This window comes from Carcharodon carcharias, chromosome 17, assembly GCF_017639515.1.
Source record: "Carcharodon carcharias isolate sCarCar2 chromosome 17, sCarCar2.pri, whole genome shotgun sequence".
Lineage (NCBI taxonomy): Eukaryota > Metazoa > Chordata > Chondrichthyes > Lamniformes > Lamnidae > Carcharodon > Carcharodon carcharias.
This window is the reverse complement of record NC_054483.1, coordinates 45,478,694-45,498,270: the sequence shown is the minus strand read 5'-3', so window position 1 is coordinate 45,498,270 and position 19,577 is coordinate 45,478,694. Positions and strand designations below refer to the sequence as shown.

Sequence of the window (19,577 nt, the reverse complement as noted above, 5' to 3'; positions counted from 1 at the left end):
AGGATTGCAGTGCTGCCCACCTCTCATCTCCAACTTCTACTGGGTAACAGCCACTGCTAGATTTTCACATCACACCATCCACTGGGCCAGTCAAAAGGTATTGTTCTATTAGTTTAATGCAGTGTTAGTGTATTGAATAGTTTATAGAAATGAATATAGAATTGAAAGTAGCATGCTCTTTGAATCATTACTCACAAACAGAATAAATACTTGCCAAGCTTCTGTGCTTCTATTCAACAGATACAAGTGCTGGATTCCAGTGCTGAGAATCTTATTTGAATGTAGTGGATTTTGTTTGAGCTCAAGCTCAGAACTTGTTGGATGTTGTATTTTTATTTTATTAAGCGACTGAAGCTAATGCTGCTTTGTGTTCTGCCACACATGCCTTAGATATTCAGGTGATGTCATAGCTTCTTATAGAATAACCTCATCTCCTGTCCATTTTAATGTCCATTTCTAAAATTCAATATCGTTACAAAGTAGATTCACAGTTTGAAACAAATTTAAGATGACTCAGGGTCTGCTTTGATTTTTGTATCGTAAAATGATATCACAGACTATAATTAGATTAGTGCTTAGAGGATCTTCTCCTAGAATTAACGTACACAACAGCTGCAGAAAGAGTTCTTCTGGAAGGGCAATGTTTCCTCTGCTGTTTGAGTGTCAGCAACATGTGGTCAGCCGAGAGCAATCAATGCATCAGTAATATTGACTGGTAGTCTAATAACAGATTTAGTATCACCAACCTTCATCCTCATATGTATATAATATTCCGTTTTTTAGGCATTAAGGAAGGAACAGCACTGAGAAAGCCTTCACGTAGATTTCTTTCAAAAACACTGGATATACACAATGCTAAGTCAGCAGACAGTTGCAACCAGAATTTAAAAAGCAGACTGAAAAGAATTTTTGTCACTCGCTCATAGTATGTGAGAGTTGCTGGCAAGATCAATATTTATTGCCTATCCCTACTTGCCCTTGAGAAGGTGGTGGTGAGTTGCCTTCCTGAACCGCTGTAGTCCATATGTACACCCACATCGTTATTAGGGAGGGAATTCCAGGAAGAATGTTTGATACTGGGCGACATGTTACTGCACAGTGTCTATTAAAACTAAAATATTACTTTGTGAATGAATTATCTTTTTGTAATTTTACAAGCAGCTAGCCAAAACTGAAATGTGTAGAAAACAAAAATTATTTCTAAAGTGAAGCTATTTAGAGGACATACACATAAGAGATGGCAGAAACAGTGAGAGTGATTCTTCAGTCTTGTGTTTCCAGTGAGGTAGTTGTGTTTGAAGAGTGAATTGGTATTAGGTAAACAACATGTTCCCAATCTTCCATAGTGAGTTTCCAGCAACTATGTCTTCCTACTGAGATCATAAGATTGCAGAATTACTCTTAGTCTTTGCCTATGTATCCATTTTCCACAAGTAAACTGCTGTTGAGCTACCTGAAAATTTGGAGAGCCCTGTTGCACAAACTCTTTCAAACCCTACCTTTACTTTGTTGTCTTGAAGTCAATTTAAATCTTATTAACTGTCTCACTCTATGTCCATCACTATGATTCTTATAACTGAGTGCTAAAGCAATGCAGTACATGGGGCCTGAAATCGCTGAATTTAAGGATGGCAGAAGGGAGGTGTGTTTTCCTTCTGGGGAGCACAGCATTTGCTGTAGAACTAGGCTGCATTGGGTTCATACCTTGATTAACAATTTCCAATTGAAACTGAGGGAGAAGGAAAGTCTTTTACCCCTTCCCACTCCACATTTCATTGGGTCCTAAATGGGGAAATTATCAGAAGAGCCCCAGAAAAGTCACTCAGTGCATCTTCGTAAGGGCACACTGGAGCTCACCAGCTGAGAGATCAGCCTCACTTTTAATTCCAAGCCACTTTTCAGCAGGTGAGTTTTGGGGATTGATTTTAACTTTGGATGGGATTGGGGTCTCAGTTAGGCAATGGACCTGTATGCCATCGTTGTTGCAAGGCCTGGACGATTTTAACAACAGGTCCCAATTAATGTAGTTTGTCAGCCTCCCGGCTGAAAACATTACTTAGCTGCGGGGCAGGTGCAGGACGTTGTATTGCAGGAGGCCAGTGCTGAGGAACCGCAAAAACAAATCTGGCACTAAAGTAGATTGATTGGGGAAATGGAGAAGCCTGGGTAGGAGAGTTCCATCATCCAAGTTGGACTTGGAGAATCACTCCTATTTCTCCTACCCCATTGCACTCTGCACTGTCCTTTGTACCAGACACTCACAAACACTCACCCTCTCTCGCTGCAGGACAAGACAACACCCAACACCAGAGAATAGACTTAAGATTGAGGAAGGGCCATCCAATTTCTTGGTGCTGTCGGGACTTGAGCAGCAACGTTTGAGATCAGTGACTGTCAGGATCGAAGGTTTTGAGGCTTGGAACTTGTGCAAACAGAGACTTTGGGCAGAATTTTCTGCCTACCGGGTGGGCGGGCCTGACCCAATCTCTGGCGGGTGGGGAGCCAATCCCCGCCAGAGAAGCACGCCCCGCTGCCATTTTACATGGGCGGGCCAATTAAGGCCTGCCCAGAGTGACGTCCGTCGGGAAACGGGGGGATTCCCCAAAAGCGAGAGTGTGCTCTTTCGCGCATGCTGATAGTTTTAAAAATATTAAAAATATTTTAAAAAATCTTTAACATGTCCCCCTCATGTGACAATTTCACATGAGATGGGACATGTTCATAAATTACACTAAAACTTTAGTAAACTTTTAAAATCCCTACATGAAACCTCATCCCACTGGTGGATGAGGCTTCATGCTTTTTCTATTGCCGCCGGGGCGCCTTGCCTGTCCACCAACCTTACATTGGATGGGCAGGTCCTTTATTGGTTTCAATGATCCTGTCAATGGCCTCATCCCGCGTCATTTTATGCATCGGCGAGCACCCCCTGCTCGCCGAGTACAAAATTCAGCCCTTTGACTGTTACTTGTATCCATTTATGAGCCTTTGAGAAGAACACAGTCATGTAGTTTGACTGTATAACTTATTTCTGTTTGATCTCTCACTGCCATTCCAATGCTTGTTGCTTTGTTCCTGTGGGTCTTTCTAAGTAACCGAAACCCTCCTCTGAAGAGACCTCAGAGGAGGGGATTCTTTCTGGGAGGAGATTTCTTCTGAAGACATACCGTCATGCATTTAATCATTCCTAAGCTCCAGGACTGAAATTGCTATCCCACCTGGATTAGACAGTGAAATATAAGGCGGAATTTTCCGTGCCAGTTGGTGGCAGGCCTGTTTGGCGACATCAAAAATCAGTTTCAAGACGACGTGAAACCAGTTTTCAGTCGTCCACTCTGCCCGTCAATGGCGGGCAACATTTCCTGCCGTCGGACGTCGGGAACTTCGTTGTCATACATCTGCTTATCATTATAAGCCTAGCTCGCCGGATTCATCACCCCAAGCTGGATCATCCAATATTCATACTGACTTATTTCACAACAGTACATAAGCGGCGGGCACCTGTCGAGCTGCATTTCGCTTGGGATTTCAAGGTTTGTTTGCCTACCTTGCTTTGGGCAGCACTTGCGGTCATTAGCGCCAGGCTTCGCAGACAGCACCATATCACTTTTTGGGAGGGCTCATGGTCAGGTCTCTACCTACCAGACTAGCTGTAAGGTGGGGGTGGCCTTTCAATGGCTGCAAGGCTAGGGCTTGCTTGGGGAAGGGGGAGAAGTGTCCTCAGGCAAGGGGAGAGGCTGCAGGGCAAGGGCTGTACTGGGGTAGGGGGTATCCCAGGGTTTGTGTGGGGGCATATGTTGATCTGTGCAAATGACCTCAAGATGGTGAGGGCCGAGGAGGCAGTCTCCAGAGGAGATGAGGCCAGATGGAGATGTGAGGGTGTGTGTGGGAGAGTGAGCAGTGATGTCCCTTGATCTGGCAGTGAATGAGATGCCATTGAATGTGTGATGGGCTTGAGTGTGTGAGTTTAGAGTGATGAGATGGTTGCCTCACCCTGGTGGCACAGATGAGATCATTCATCCTCTTTCTGCACTGGATGGCCAACTTCTTCTGTGCAGCATTAGCACTGATCACCACTGCCATCACCTATGAAGGTGAGATTGCTGGACCTCCTGCAGCCAGAACAGGGACAGAGGACATCATGGCAGGACTCCATAGCATCCAAAAGACGTTCCAGGGATGCTTCACTGAATCGGGGGGCTGCAGTCTTCTTGCCTTTCGAGACCCTGCCTTCTGTGCAGCAGTTCTGGGCTGAAAGCTCTGAGAGATGTGCACACGGCTAAACTTCGAATATGGCACTCGGCGTGAGGAAGTGGTGAGGTGACAGTCTGGTGGGCAAATGAGACCCTGCCTACCGTTGAAACAGCATGTTTCCCAGGAATACATTATTTATGAGGCGGGATTGAGACGATACAGCATGAGAAGCCACCATTGTGACCGGCAGGTAAAACGTTTTTTTTCTACCATACTTAGTACAAATCTGGGACGATTCTGTCCATAGGATCTACATGTCATGAAATACTCAGCACTTGAGCAGGAAGCACTCCCACCAGTTTACCGAAATTCATTGCAAGATTACTGAACTAAGTCCCACTTCACTGCAAACTAGACAATACACCCTTGGATCGGTGATAATGAAATTGGGAGGTGACCAGTACAATGAGAACATGCCATTCTTCAATTATGGAGATTATATTAAACTGAATGAATGGATTTTTTGTTCAGTTAGTGACATGCAACTGAAACTGTAATCTGGAATTTGTTTTTATTCATGACAGAATGCAAGAGGACAACTTTGAAGCTTCTACATCGATATCTCAACTTCTGAGAGAGAGCTATTTAGCTGAAGTCCGAATACATCAAGAGCACGGTGAGAAAAGCAGGTCAGAAGTTGCCTCACAGCATTTCTATTATGGCAGTAAATCTGGGGTTTCCCAGGATTTAGATGGTCAGGATGAATCCCCCGACCTGTCCGCATTTTTGAGTCAGGAAGAATTGGACAAAAGTGTAAATTTAGCTCAGCAAGCCATTGCCCAATGTTCTCATGAAGTGAAGAAAGATGAAAAGCAGATCAATGTAAGCTGCCCCAACAAAGATTTGTATGACACTTTGAGACCTGCTGGGAATAGAAAAGTTCTAGAATCTGCAAGTTCCTCAGGTTTCCCAGAGAAATTGAACAATCAATCATACCACTGTGAGTATTTCACCAAAAGTCCCAACAGTTCGAAAGAAACTCACAGAGAATCAAGAAAGCCGTCAAAGAACAGCCCTTACAGTACTGAAACAGAAGCTAAAAAAGATTACTTAAGTAAAGCTGCGGATTTTATTGAGGAGTTATCTTCACTCTTTAAAACAACAAGTACAAAACGGATTAAACCTAAAACCTGTAAAAACACTCGAAGCAGGGCACAGACAAAATCTCACTCACAAGCTCAATATTCATCTTGGTCTGTCGACGAGAGGGAGAGGACACACGTACCGTTTTCTGTTCAGGTATATGAAGAAACTATACCAAAGGAGGAATCTGAAGAAATAGCACAGGCTCCGGTTCTATCAGCGGGTTCTGAGACACTAACAGCAGAAGCTAAAACAACCGAAACTCAGTCAAGACCTTTTTACATTGAAGGTACTGAAGGGAATCCACCACGATTCATCCAGCGACTAAAGAGCAGGGAAGCAGCAGAAGGAAGCAGGGTCCAGCTCGACTGTGTTGTGACAGGATTACCAACACCAGAAGTAAGGTAAGTGCCCCATAATTTTGTGTTTAAAATTTGCAAACTTGGTTTGAGGTAATTAAATAGCTTTGGGTTAATTTTTGGGCCTCACCTCGTCAGTATTTAGTTTTGCTGGCTGGTATCACATATCAAAAAATTCAGGTGAGTCCTGCAGATGATTCTCTGACCATGATTTTAAATGTTTTGAAAATTGTGCATGGTTGTGCCTGAATACTAAGTCTGGGCTACCAGCAAGGAGGCTCTGCACCAGCTGCGTAAAATTGAAAAATGAGTCCTTTTTATCTTTAAGTATGTCGGAAATTACTTCATTGACTTTGTTATACAATGATGATTAAAGAAAATGAGTTCATTTTTATGACCTGTGAAGTATTTCTATATCTTTGTAAAACCCTCAAAGTATCTCTTATTTTGTATTTATCTTTATTATAACAGTTTGTTGTCATTAATTTGTTGAGCAAGCTGGCTTCAAAGATTGATTCATTTTCAATGATAAACATATATTCTTATTTATTATAATAAGTTTGTCTTTCTTTGATCTGGAAATAACTTTATCCTGGATTTACAAGTGTGATGGAGCATAACATCAGCAAAAACAATTTACTGAAATTTCAGGAAAGCAGGAAATTTACTTGGTGTGCAGCATTTGTGATAAGCGTTTCGAGGTCCTTATTTGGTATAGATCAACTGCATATATTCCAAGGCTAGTGTCATCAAGACTCATGTTGACAACTTTGATTCAAGAGGTATCATTAACAGAACACATTTTTCCAGGATGACTAAGTCTATTTTATAAAGTAGAAATCTTGGATTTTTACTGGCGTTTTGTGGATCATAGCCCATCATTCCACATAGTTTTTCCAAGAAATTTGTAATTCATTGCCCTTGAACTGTGCTTGTTGCATTTCATCTGTTTGTTGTTCCTTAAGATGACCTAAAATAGTAATGTTTGGTTGGTCTTACTTGCACAATATTCATGTTATCTTTGTGTATGTTTAAGGCAAAGGTGAATGACTCTCTGTTTTATTCAACTTGTCATGATGTATGACATTGAAAAAAATCATTGATTGTCTATAATACATAATTTAAGCATTCCCTGAATACACATTTAGATTGATAATGTCTGATATGGCATTTCATCATTAAACCATTAGCAGGGAGATTGCTAACTTGTTATTGGCTGAACAGAACTTGGAGTAGAAAATGTAACATCTTAATTTTATGTGCTTATGTATGGATACCCAGTATAAAGATTTAGACTACAGTCTTCTACACATAGGTATAAGAACACGTAGAAATTCCTCCTTGGTTGCATCTAGAACAAGTGAAAGAGCTTTGGACAACCATTTTTACTCTAAAAGGTTCTGCATAAACACAATGCATATTGGCTCTCTTTATCTTCCATAATTGAAAAATTCCCACAAAGCCCAATTCCAATTACCTGTTTTCCATCCCTGTAAACTTTTCTGGCATATTATCACCTTTGTTAGACATTTTGTATATCCCTTGCTCTTACTCCAGATCTAACAAAACACAGCTTTTTATAAAAAATTAGCATTGGAGGATAGTTTAACAAAATATACTTGCTCTTCATAGATATGTAGATCACAAATATATATGTATATAGACCATTTTTCCTGGTGACTTAGTGAAATGGGAATATCTGATCACATCTGGTTAAATCGTGGAGTATATGTGCCTCTGAAAACTGAATATTCAGAGGAATATATGTAGTTAGCCTGCTGACAAGCAGAGAAACACACATGCTGACAGGACCAGCAATCTGAATGCCAAAGTTAAATGGCGTGCAAAACCATACCTTTTTATCATTACCAAAATCTAGAAATGCTGACTAATGTCAGAATTAATTGGAATGGATTTGCAATTACTGTGTTTAAATTTGAACACAACTTTGAACCAGAAATCTACTGTATACTTTCCGAAGTTATGAGTAAATTCCCCGTGGACTATGGCGGAATTTTCTGCTTCGATTGGTGGTGGGCTTGGGTGGCGTGACCAGACAATATGATGAGAATGCCAAAAATCGGTTTTACACCATCATGAAACCAGTTTGCGATTGTCCAGTTCACCGTCAATGGCGGGCAGCATTTCCCTGCGCTGCATGTCAGAAACCTTATTTCAATACTTTAGCATCTCATTATAAGCCCTGCTCCGTGGAATCATACCCCCATGCTGGATCATCCGGGCACGTCAGCAGATTGCACGCTGACGTGTTTCACAACTGTACATAAGCAATGTCTCCCTGGTGAGCTGTCAGGGACTTTGAGGTTTGTTTGCCAACCTCACTTGCGGTCATCAGCACCAGGCTTCGTAGGCAACGCCACATCACTTTTAGGGGGGCTCACGGTCAGGCCTATACTTACTAGAAGTAAAGTGGGGGTGGCTTTACAATGGCTGCAGATTATGGCTTGCTTGGAGAAGTGGGAGAAGGAGCCTCAGGCCAGGCAAGAGACTGCAGGGTGAGGGCTGTACTGGGGAAGGGGGATATCCCAGGGTTTGTGTGGGGGCACATGTTGATCTGTGCAAGTGGCCTCAAGATGGTGAGGGCTGAGGAGGCAGTCTCCAGAGGAGATGTGAGGGTGTGTGTGATAGAATGAGTGCTGATGTCCCTTGAGCTGGCAGTGAGTGAGATGCCAGTGAATGTGTGATGGGCTTGTGAATGTGTGAGTTTAGAGTTATGAGATGGCTGTCTTACCCTGGTGGTACAGATGAGATCATTCATCCTCTTTCTGCACTGGATGGCCGACCCCTTCTATGCGTTAGCACTGACCACCATTGCCAACACCTCCCAAGCCAGAGTGGTGAGATTGCTGGACCTCCTGTGGCCAGAGCAGGGGTGGAGAACATCATGGTGGGCCTCCAAAAGGCATTCCAGTAACTGATCACTGAACTCTTTTTGGCCTTCAGGGCCATGTCTTCATTGGAGCAGTCCTGGGTTGCAAGCTCTGAGAACTCTGTGTGCGGCTGCAGTTTAGATATGGCACCCAGAATGAGAAAACGGCAAGGTATCAACATGGCAGGCGATTCAGAGGCCACCTGCCAGTGAGATGATGTGTTTCCTGTGGCTGCATAATTAATGAGGCAGGAAGTGGATGATATGGTTTGAAAACCTGCCTTTGCAGCTGGCAAGTAAAACGTCATTTTTCACACCTTCTACTGCACTTGGTGCAATTCTGGGACAATTCCACCCTATGGTAAGATATCGTGCATAGCATGACCGTGCAGTGGAAAATCTAGCCACTATTGTATGTAGGCAAATACAACAGCCAATTCACACGCTATAAACACCTGCAAACAACAAATTAAATAAATGACCATTCATTTATGCCTTTTTAAATTTTATGGTTTCCGTCAAAGAAAGATACTGGGAGAACTCCCTGCTTCTCTTCGAACAGGGCACAACCATATTCAGCCAGCAGCATTTTGGCCCTCCTGTCTCCTTGACTGTCAGTAATCAGCACAGAATTTAAATTTCCTATGCTGTACCAGGGTCATGGCGTAATGTACCTTGACAAAGCTCTTTAGATCATGTGCACCTGTATTGGGTGCTCCCCAACCACCAACACCCCCCCCCCCCCCCCCCCCCCCCCCCCTCCCGCCGCCCCCTACCCCCAGGTGTTATTCCTCTGTGGGTTTAGAAAAGGCTATAATGAACTCAAAACCAGACCAAAGTAGAAAAGGTAGAAAAATCCTCTCAAATGACAAGGCCAGAGAGTAAATAATCTCACAAGAATATCATCTAGAAAAGAGACATGAGTGGAATGAGCCATGATCTCATTGGCCTACAGTAGAATTAGGAAAAAGAAAAATCATGCATTTATACAGTGCTTTTCACAACCTCAGAACATTCCATACACTTAAGTACTTGTGAAGCATTGTCACTGTTATACTATAAGAAACACCTGCAGCCAGTTTGCAGAGTCCCAAAGGCAACAATGCAACAATGACCAGATAATCTGTTTTTGGGGTTGAGGGATAAATATTGGCTAGGATGACGGAGAGAAGTCCCCTGTCTGAAAACTAGCCATTACCACAGCCACAACTTCAACCATGTCTACAACCCAAAGTCATCATGCTTGATGATTTGTATCTTTTAAATATCTGTAATATTGCCTTTCTTTGAGAATTGCCAGAGACTGCCCACAGTAAACTGGGCATATCTGTTAATGGGTAAAGTGATGAAAGGTGTTCAAAAGAAGAATTTCATGTGATATGGAACCAGTTTATACCTCTAACGGGTAAAATTGTGTTCAAATCTAAAGACATTAATTGCAATTGAATTCCAATTAACTGAGATGTCAGTCAGCATTTCTAGACACTATTGGAAATGATAAAAATATATAGTTTTGCACACTATCTGACTTTGACATTCAGACTGAATAATTGGTCCTGCCAGCACGTATGTTTCTCTGCTTGTCAGCAGGGTAAATAGATACATCCCTCTGAATAATCAGTTTTCAGAGGCACATGCTTCACCACTTGACCAGATGTGATCAGATATCTCCAGTTCACTAAACCATCAGGAAAAAGGGTATATTTTATAGATATGTAGGCAAGGGCTGTATTTAACAAAAAGAAACACAGTCATGAATGACAAAAGAAGTGAGGGACAACATAAAACTAATAGAAAAAAACATATGTAAATGCTAAAAAAAAGGCACAGATCCTGTAACTGGGACATATTAAAAGAATGACAAAATGTGATGAAGCAGATAGATTAGATAAAAGGAAATATGAAAAGAATCTGCAAGGGATATAAAAATCAACACAAAATCATTTTTACAAATATGTTAGGAAAGGAAGGGTGGTAAGCAGCAATGTGGACCCCTTGAAAATGGATAAGTATGATATTGTCAATGAAAATAAGAAATTGACATACATGCCAAATAGTCATTTTGCATGAGTATTTACAGTCAAGGCAAAGGTCAGCATATCGGACATTTCAAGGAAACTAATATTGAATCAGCTAAAGGGGCTTAACAAAATTAACACAAGTAAATGAATAGTAATAAAGAAAATAATAGCACTAAAGAGTGAAAAATCCCTTGGACCAAATGGTTTCAATCCCAGGATTTTAAAGGAAGTCTGTGGGAACATTGTAGGTGCCCTAGCTATAATCTTCTTCCAAAATTCTTTCACTTCAGGAACTGTTCCTTTAGATTTGAAAATTGTATATGTTCCTCTACTATTTAAGAACTGTGAGAGAGGAAGACAAGGGATTATAGCCAGCTAACCTAGGCCAGAATTTTCCGGCTGACGTGCGGGTGGCGGAGCCCGCACGTCAGCGCTTAAAATGTCGTGCGCTGACGTTAGTGTGCGGTATCGCGATATTTCGGTCGGCGGGCGTGCTCAGTTCACCCGCCATTAATTGAAGGCCTCATTAAGGCCCTTAACTTGCCAATTGTCTTGGATTTTGAGGGGCCCGTGCGAACTTCGGGTCAGAGCACAGGCCCAACGGGCAGGCGGGTAGGAGATTTTTTAAAGAAAATGAATGCAATGTCAGGATATGTGGACTCAGAGGGGTTGTTCATGTTTTACACAAAGTTTTAATTGCTGAAAGTGTTTAAAAGTTGCCTGTGTGATTGTTAGCAGTTCACATTGGTTTCCAAGAGCTTCTTGTATACTTTGAAACCAGTGTGCAGACAGGAATCTTTCTTGGGCCCGCAGCTTTCTGGAGGCCTCCATTTAGCCTGGCGGTATGGGTTCTGACCTCTCCACTGGAGGCAGCTCCCCTGAGGAGGAAGGGAGGGATAGAATAAGGAGGAGGCCTCCAGGGGACCCACCTTTGGGAGGCCAGGCGCAGTTACAAAGGTTGCAGGGCCAAGAGGTTGTCCAAGGTGCAAAGGGCCGCAGAAGATGCCAGTATCCTGCTTCCAGGGTATACAGGTGGCAAAGCAGCTACCTCAATATGACTGAGGTGCAGTGCTGAAGGAGGCTCCGATTCTCAAGGGAGACAGTCAACTATATCTGTCAGATGATGGGCCCTGAGATCTCCCCTAACTGTGTGGGTGGACACCCCATGACAGCAGCTCTGAAGCTCACAGTTGCCCTCCACTTCTATGCCTCTGGCTCCTTCCAGGGCTCGGTGGGTGATCTTTGCGGTGTCTCCCAATCAGCTGTCCACACTTGTATCAAGCAGGTTACAGACGCTCTGTTCAGACGGGTACCCACCTTCCATCCACTTCCGCTGCGACCAGGCAAGTCAGGCACAGCGAGCCAGAGGCTTCGCGGCCATTGCTGGCTTCCCCCGCGTCCAGGGTGCTATAGACTGTACGCATGTGGCCATCAAGGCGCCAGCAGGTGAGCCCGGTGCCTTCGTCAACAGAAGGGCTTCCACTCCATGAATGTGCAGATAGTGTGTGATCACAGGATGCTGATTCTACAAGTCTGTGCAAGGTACCCAGGCAGCTCCCACGACGCCTACATCATCAGACACTCCCAGGTGCTGGGGCTCTTCAGTGCTCCGGTTCGGCTGGATGGTTGGCTGCTGGGTGACAAGGGCTATCCCCTGGGAAGGTGGCTCATGACATCACTACGCCGTCCAAGAACAGAAGCTGAGCAGCGGTACAAAGAGAGCCAGGCCACCACAAGGGCTGTGATGGAGAGAGCCATCGGTCTTCTCAAGATGTGCTTCCGCTTCCTGGACCGCTCAGGGGCGCACTCTAGTACCCCCCAGATCGCGTCTCTCTGATAATGGTAGCATGCTGCACTCTGCACAATCTTGCGCTGGAAGGGGGGGATGCAATTGACAATGAAGATCTTGATGCACTGGATGAGGCTGCACATGATGAATCCAGCAGTGCCTCAGAGGATGAGGAAGCATAGGGCAATGATGAGGGGCAGAACGACGACCCGCAATTACACCAAGGAGGCAGAGACACCCGAGACAATTTAATCCAAAGAACCTTCAGCTAGCTCCACACACATGGATCAGCAGGAACAGCATTGCCTGGCACTTCCACACGTGGCACTTAGGTGCTACATTTTCCACCTGTTCAGCTGCAACTAAGGGCTTTGTACAGTGTCCGCTCACATACTCATGCTAAATATGTGACAAAGAAAAATGCACCACAAACAAAAGATTCTCAACCATGGTAACAAAGATGGACTTTATTCTGTCCAAAAGAAAAGCAAACAACACTCCACTGCAATAAGAAAAATTTGGGTCCCTATTCTAAGGACAACACAAAATCACCAGTGACATACCTGTGGTGTGCCTGAGGTGCCTTATGCTTATGTTTTCAGGTGCTATGTCTAGGTGCCGTCCCATCGCTCAGAGTGACCTGAGCGACAGCCTGCTGACTCTGCTGGCCTTTTGGCCTCCATGACCTTGGCTGGCATCCTCTGGCCCGTGGAGCCTGTGATGGCTCCACCTGGAAGGGAGTGGCCAGTTCCTGAATTGACACTTCCCCAGTTGTCGCAGCCTCAATGGAAGAAATGTTGACTGGCAGAGGGGAGGAGGAGCTGCTGCCCTCATCCGGAGTGCCGTGAGAGGAGCTCGCAGCGACGACAGGCAGCTGCTGCACCGACATGAGGTCCCTGCTCAACGCAGATGCATGGGCACCGAGTGCCGATGCTTGGTGTCCACAACAACTCCCCCATTGGGAATGACCACCCGTGGCCAGTATTGCCGTGAGGGCTTGCAGGTCACAGCGTATCCCAATCATAAAATGTTCCATTTGATTGAAGCCCCTCTCTATGAGAGTCGCCAATCTCTCATTGGAGGAAGCCTGAAGCTCTGCCCTGAGGGCCGAATATTCATGTGCACTCTGCCTGGACTCCTCCGTCGCAGAGAGCAACTGAAGCATTCCCTCATGCAACCCTGCCAGAAGCAAATGCACTTCCTGCCGCCTGTCCTGCAGCAGCCGCATTGGAGACAACTCCAGAGGCACGTCATCAGTGCCGGACTCAGCATGTGCCTGGTCCCCTGCAGCCCTCCGGCTGCTGGCGCCATCAGCACTCTCTGCCCGTGCCATCTCCTCCAGCGATTGTGATGCACCCTCTCCGTTGTGACCTGGAACACTAGCCAATGGTAAAGTCCCCACCGAGGTGTGTGAGTCTGCGCTGGTGCCTGGCTGGCTGAAATGATGGGCCGCATGTTGCACATGTTGGCCCTCAGGTGTGGAGGGGGGGCTGCGGTGTCAACGTGCAAGTCGCTCTGGTGGTGAAGCTGAAATTAACAACAAGGACAGTGCATTAGTTAGCGTACATTTAGTTCAACCTTTCATCCCTTTCCCCCCCAGCCTCATAAGTCGCTCACTCTTCAAGACCCTAAGGGGACGAATATTGGTGAGGTGGAAAAGAGTCAAGAGGAGCCCCAACCATTAAACGCACATGCAGACAGGCTGGTCAGATGGCCTCAGGAATGCCACATGGCATGTTATGTACCATAGGAGTGGGGAGAGTGCAGAGGTACCTGACCTGGATGCACTGTGGCCTGGATAGTTGCGGGGCTGAGGAAACATCGCAAACAGTTGCGACATTTGCCGTTGTTCACAGGAGATCGAGAGGTCACATTATTGGCCATCATTCCGTTAGGAGGGGCATAGACCAGGTGGGCAGAAGGCAACATTTCCCCTTGGCGCAGGGATGAGTAACGTGGTGGCATTTATCTAAGTTGAGTGCCATGAGGTTCACAACTGAGGTGCTGAGGACCTATTGGACAAAGTAATGTGGGGCGGACTGGTTGAAAGGGTGCTGGAAACCCCCTAAGATGGAATAACTCTTTGGCTGTGCAGCAGCTATCCAATGGCATGTTAGACCATGGTGATAGTGGTCACAAATGGGATAAGGTGACTTTGGAAGGTGATGGAGATGTGATTCCTCAAGGGGACGAGGGTCCCTTCTGTATGACCCACACGTTAGAATGTTTCAGTCTGTGAATGAGCATTGTTTTAGCATTAACGATTGCAGCAACCATCAGTGGTTTGGATGGGACTGTGGACCTCAAATACCTGGCCGCTGGACCCCAGCCTCGCCGCCCTGGCCTCCTGGCTCCTGCCTCCTGCCCAGCTCCATGGCCTGTTCTTCAAAGGGTGTGAGGCGCTGGAGGAGGACGCGCCCACCTCCAGTCCTCTGGCGCTCCTGGGCATTGTGGTGACTTTTTGCCTGCAAAACAGAGAAGAGGATTTATTGGGACTGCTCGCTCATGTACTCTGCACGCCCACGCCGCACCCCAACCACAGTGGCCCATCTGAGGCCTCCAGTGGTTCCTGTCCACACTACAGGTGATCAGTTGCCAGAGGGTAGTACTGCTGGTCCCAACCCCCTCTCCCAACGGCCACCTTGGACACATTCAGCATCCATCACTTTGGTCTTAGCGCCCATGACAAGGGGGCGCAACTCGGTGTGGCACCAATGCTAGCAGATGCCACTTGGCCAAAACACCTTGAGGCACCCCTTGCACCATTTCATTACCATCAATATGACATATGTTGGAGTTCTGAGTATATGTCTAGCAGCCTCCCCTGCAGGTTGCCCCCAGACTACTCAAATGCCACAAAGACCAACATATGCTGTGGGGAGAACCCTTTTTCTCCTCAACCACTAAGGCTGATGTAAGCATGGTCAGTACCCATTTGCCCACCCAGCGTGCACCAGATGCCCTATGCAGTAACGACAGCAAGACATGGTGGGGTGGGCTCAAAGGCTAAGGCTGCCTTCTGGGTCAAATGGCCAAGACCGACATGGTACTCAGCCGTCCAGAGCGCAGCAAATCATTGAATCTTTTTCTGCACTGGGTGCCAGTGCGCCGCACATCATCATGGGCGCTTACAGCGTCACCCACCTCCTCCCACGCCTGGCTGGTGACATGGGGGGCCCTCCTCCTCCCATCCTCCAGAAACAGAACATGCCAACGGATAGACACCTCTGCAGGAGGACAGCAAGGCATGCATCTGAAAATTGGGGGGCACAGTGGCCCCCTGCTGGCCTCTCTTGCAGACTGCCCTCCTCCTCCTGCTGCTCATGCTGCTGTCCAGTCGGTCCTGCCTCCCTCTCTCCACAAGTGGTCATGATGCACTGCCTCAAGCAGGCTGCCTGGCCACTCTTTATACAGGCTGCCGGTTCCCCATTGGAACCGGCAGTCTGAGGCCGCCTGCCCCTGCGACTATTTTTCCATTCTCCAAGGGAGTCGCTTACCCGTTGGCCGGCCTTAATTGGCCCACCCGTGGAAAATGGCGGTGCGGCCCGTTTCGCCAGCGGCAATCGCCCGCCAGCCTGCCGCCGAGTCAGTCGGGCCAAACGGAAAATTCTGGCCCTGATATCTGTTGATGGGAAATTTCTAGAGTCTATAACTAAGCATAAACTGACTGAGCACCTTGAAAAATTTCAGCAGATCAGAGACAGCATGGATTTGTGAGGGGTAGGATTGCCTGTTAAACCTGATTGAATTTTTCTAAGAAGTGACTAAGTGGAAGTGGAAGAAGGATGTCTATGGATTATTTATATAAACTTTCACAAGGCATTTGATAAAGTTCCTCATAAGAGAATGTTAGATGAAACTGAAGCTCATAGAATTGAAGGCAAAATTATTGATCTAATTCAGAAATTGGTTGAACTTCAGGACACAGTGTAGGGATAATGGAAATTGACAGAATGTGACGACTGGTTCCACACAGAGCTATGTGTTGGAGCCTCAGCTATTCAATGTATTTATTAATAACTTAGGTGATGGAATAGAGAACCACATATCCAAATTTAAGGTGATAGGTGGCATTGTAAACAATGTAGATGAAAGCATAACATTACAAAGATATTAATAGAGTAAGTGAATATACAAAACTGTGGCAAATAGATTTCTATCCCTCAGTGCTATTTTTCACTGCTTGTCCATGCTGTATATTTCACTGCTACTCCTGGCTCTATTCTTTGCTGTTACTCCTGGCTCTTTTCCTTGCTGTTACTCCTGGCTCTATCCCTCACTGTTACTCCTGGCTCTATTCCTTTTCTGTTAGTCCTGGCTCTATCCTTCAGGATTACTCCTGGCTATATCCCTTACTGCTCCACCTGGCTCTATTCCTTGGTGTTACTCCTGGCTCTATTCTTTGCTATTCCTCTGGGTTCTGTTCTACTCTATTCCTCCTTTCTCTATTCTACATTGTTTATCTGGGATCTATTCTGCATTGCTCCTCTTGGCTTTATTCTCTGCTCCTCCTTGCTTGATTCTTCACTGCTACTTCCGACTCTGACTCTGGGTTATTCCTCGCTCTATTCTCACTGCTGCTCCTGGCTCTCTTCTACACTGCTGCTCCTGGCTCTATAGCTTTATCCCAGCTTTATCCATCACTGCTACTTCTGGAGCTATTCAACAATTGAAGGAGATGTGTGCCAGAATCCACAGGGGAGGAGTGGGCAATTGAGGTGATTCAGCCCATATTCTCTAGAGTTTAAAAGAATGAGGGGTGACCTCATTGAAGCATACAAAATTCTTATAGGGCTTCACAGGGTAGATGGAGGAAGGATGTTTCCTCTGGGTTGAGGGGTCTAGAACCAGGGGACATAGTCTCAGAATAAGAGGTAGGCCATTTAGGACCGAGATGAGGAGGAGTTTCTTCAGGCAGAGAGTGGTGAATCTTTGGAATTCTCTACCCCAGAGGGCTGTGGAGGCTCAGTCATAGGAATGTTCAAAGCAGAGGTGAATGGATTTCTAGATGCCAATGATATCAAGGGATATGGGGATAGTGTAGGAAGACGGTGTTGAGGTCGAAGATCAGCCATGGTCTAGTTAAATAATGGTGAAGGCTCAAGGGGCCAGATGGCCGACTGCCTGCTCCTTTGCCCCTAAGAAAAGCTCCAGGATGAATGAAGGAGGGTAAAGAGGAGGGCCAGAGTCAACAGGGGAGGGATGGGAGAAGAATACCAAAGTAAATGGGGAAGGGCAGAAGAATTTCATTGCAACAGGGAAGAAAGGCAAGAAGTACCTGTCTGAACTGAGGATGGAGGAGCAAAGTACCAACTTGAACTTAAGGGGACAAGAAGGGTATCAACGTGTACTGGAGAGGGAGGAACAGAGTATCAATGTAAACAGGAGAGCGAAGAGAGGAGTGCCTGAGTGAACTGGAGAGAGGGAAGAGGAGTACCTGAGTGAATTAGGAAGAGGGGAGAGGAGTACCTGTTGAACTGGGGGTGTTGGGGGGTTGCGGAGGGGGTGGGGGGGTGGGGGGGGGGTAGTTGGCGGGTGAGAAGTACCAGCTCGATCAGTGAAAAGCAGATGAGTGCCAGAACTGGGAAGGGGTGGAGGGACAAGTGTGATGAAAACATGCTAACCTGGGTAATGGGGCCTGGGTTAATGTGTCGTTCAAAGAATGGTACAAATGCAGAAAAGCAGTACCTTTTTGTATTATTGCGCTCCTTAAGTACTGCACTGATTTATCAGTCTAAGTTATGTGGAACTTGAATCTATAACTTCAGATTAAAGGCAAATGTGCTATTCTGAGTCAAACTGACAATAATATAAAGATATTAAAATCACTTTGCTCTGTACCTCTGTCGTTCTTTGTATCTTTCTTAAATGTAATCTGAAAATGCAATTTCCTATGGTGTATAACTTCAATAAAAGTTATAGAAAATGAATTAGACCTGCAAAGGGACAAAATATACAAGGGAAAATTAAATTGTATAAACTAGACTTGTATTCCTTTAAGTATCAAAGATTAAACTAATTAAATTAACACTAATTGATGTGTTTAAGATGATTGAAAGATTTGATAGAGTAGATAGAGAGAAACAAATTCTTCTGGTTGGGGAGCCTAGAAAAAGGGAGTACAATTTTAAAATTAGAGTTAGGCTGTAAGGGGTGATGTAATGAAATACTTCTTCACACAAAGAGTAGTTGAAATCTGGAACTTTCTCCAAAATCAATTGAAAATTTCAAAACTGAGATTGATAGATTTTTGATAGGCAAGTGTGTTAATTAATATGGAACTCAGGTGAATTAATGGAGTAAAATACAGATCGCCTATCATCTGATTGAATGGCTTCCTACTATTTCTATGGGTGGAATTTTTGGTCCTGCCAACGGCTGGTTTTGTAGCAGGCAGGATCGGAAAATTCGGAGAGTAGCCCAAAGTCTGAATCTTGCCGGCAGGAAAACAAGTCGGAATTTTCCCCTCACCACTTTCATGCAGGCTGAGTGCAAGTTGGATTTCCCGCTGACCCATGACAGGGAAACCCATCTGCATGTACTAACATGTCATGAATACGCATTGAAAATGCAACTCGCAGAATTACGTTCCCCCCCAACCGCCGCTGCTAAATCTCACTTCAGCTTCCCTTTCTCTTCAAGGAGTCAGCCAAGGGCCCTCGGGCACCCATAGGGAGGAGGATCAGCAGGTGTACACCGGGGGGTGGTGGGGGGGGGTGGCATCCATCCAGGTGACTCTGGGAGTGTCCAGCCCATCCGAATCCTCTCTTCCTGTGACCTTAGCAGTTCCAGACACACGGACCAAGGAGGGTGCCACTAGCTGCCACACAGTAGGACTCCAAATCTCAGCCCTCCAGAGGACACTGCCAAGGTCATTACTGACAGGGCGTAGCAGTCTCCACCTCTGCTGTGGATGTCTGGGGAGCACCAAGATGTAGCAATATGACAGATGTGACTGACCAGTTCCTTAGACATGCACAGTCTTTGGTGACACTTGTTTTTGGTCATCTGCAGGAATGATAGGTGGCGTCCATAGACCTTGGGACTAGCTGGCCGCCAACAACGAAGGTTTGCTGTGGCTCTTCAGTGGCGTGTGTGGGAGCCCAAGCCGCCAGTTCTTCCTGAGGGTGCTGCTCCTCCCTCTGCGCAGCCTGGCGCCTCCATCGCTCTCTTCTCTATCG

At 45.7% G+C, this 19,577-nt stretch overlaps 1 protein-coding gene across 3 annotated transcripts in view; it reads left to right on the top strand.

Moving 5' to 3' along the window:
• The window catches only part of mypn (myopalladin), a 451,051-nt gene that overhangs the window by 33,106 nt on the left and 398,368 nt on the right, over window positions 1-19,577 (top strand). For 2 of the 3 annotated variants that reach the window (XM_041210119.1, XM_041210117.1), the window contains exon 2: window positions 4,779-5,741. In XM_041210119.1, the coding sequence (XP_041066053.1) occupies window positions 4,780-5,741 (962 nt within the window). In that variant the 5' untranslated portion in view covers window position 4,779. Of the gene's footprint in view, window positions 1-12; window positions 98-4,778; window positions 5,742-19,577 lie in introns of those variants that run through there. The other variant, XM_041210118.1, reaches the window with a different exon arrangement.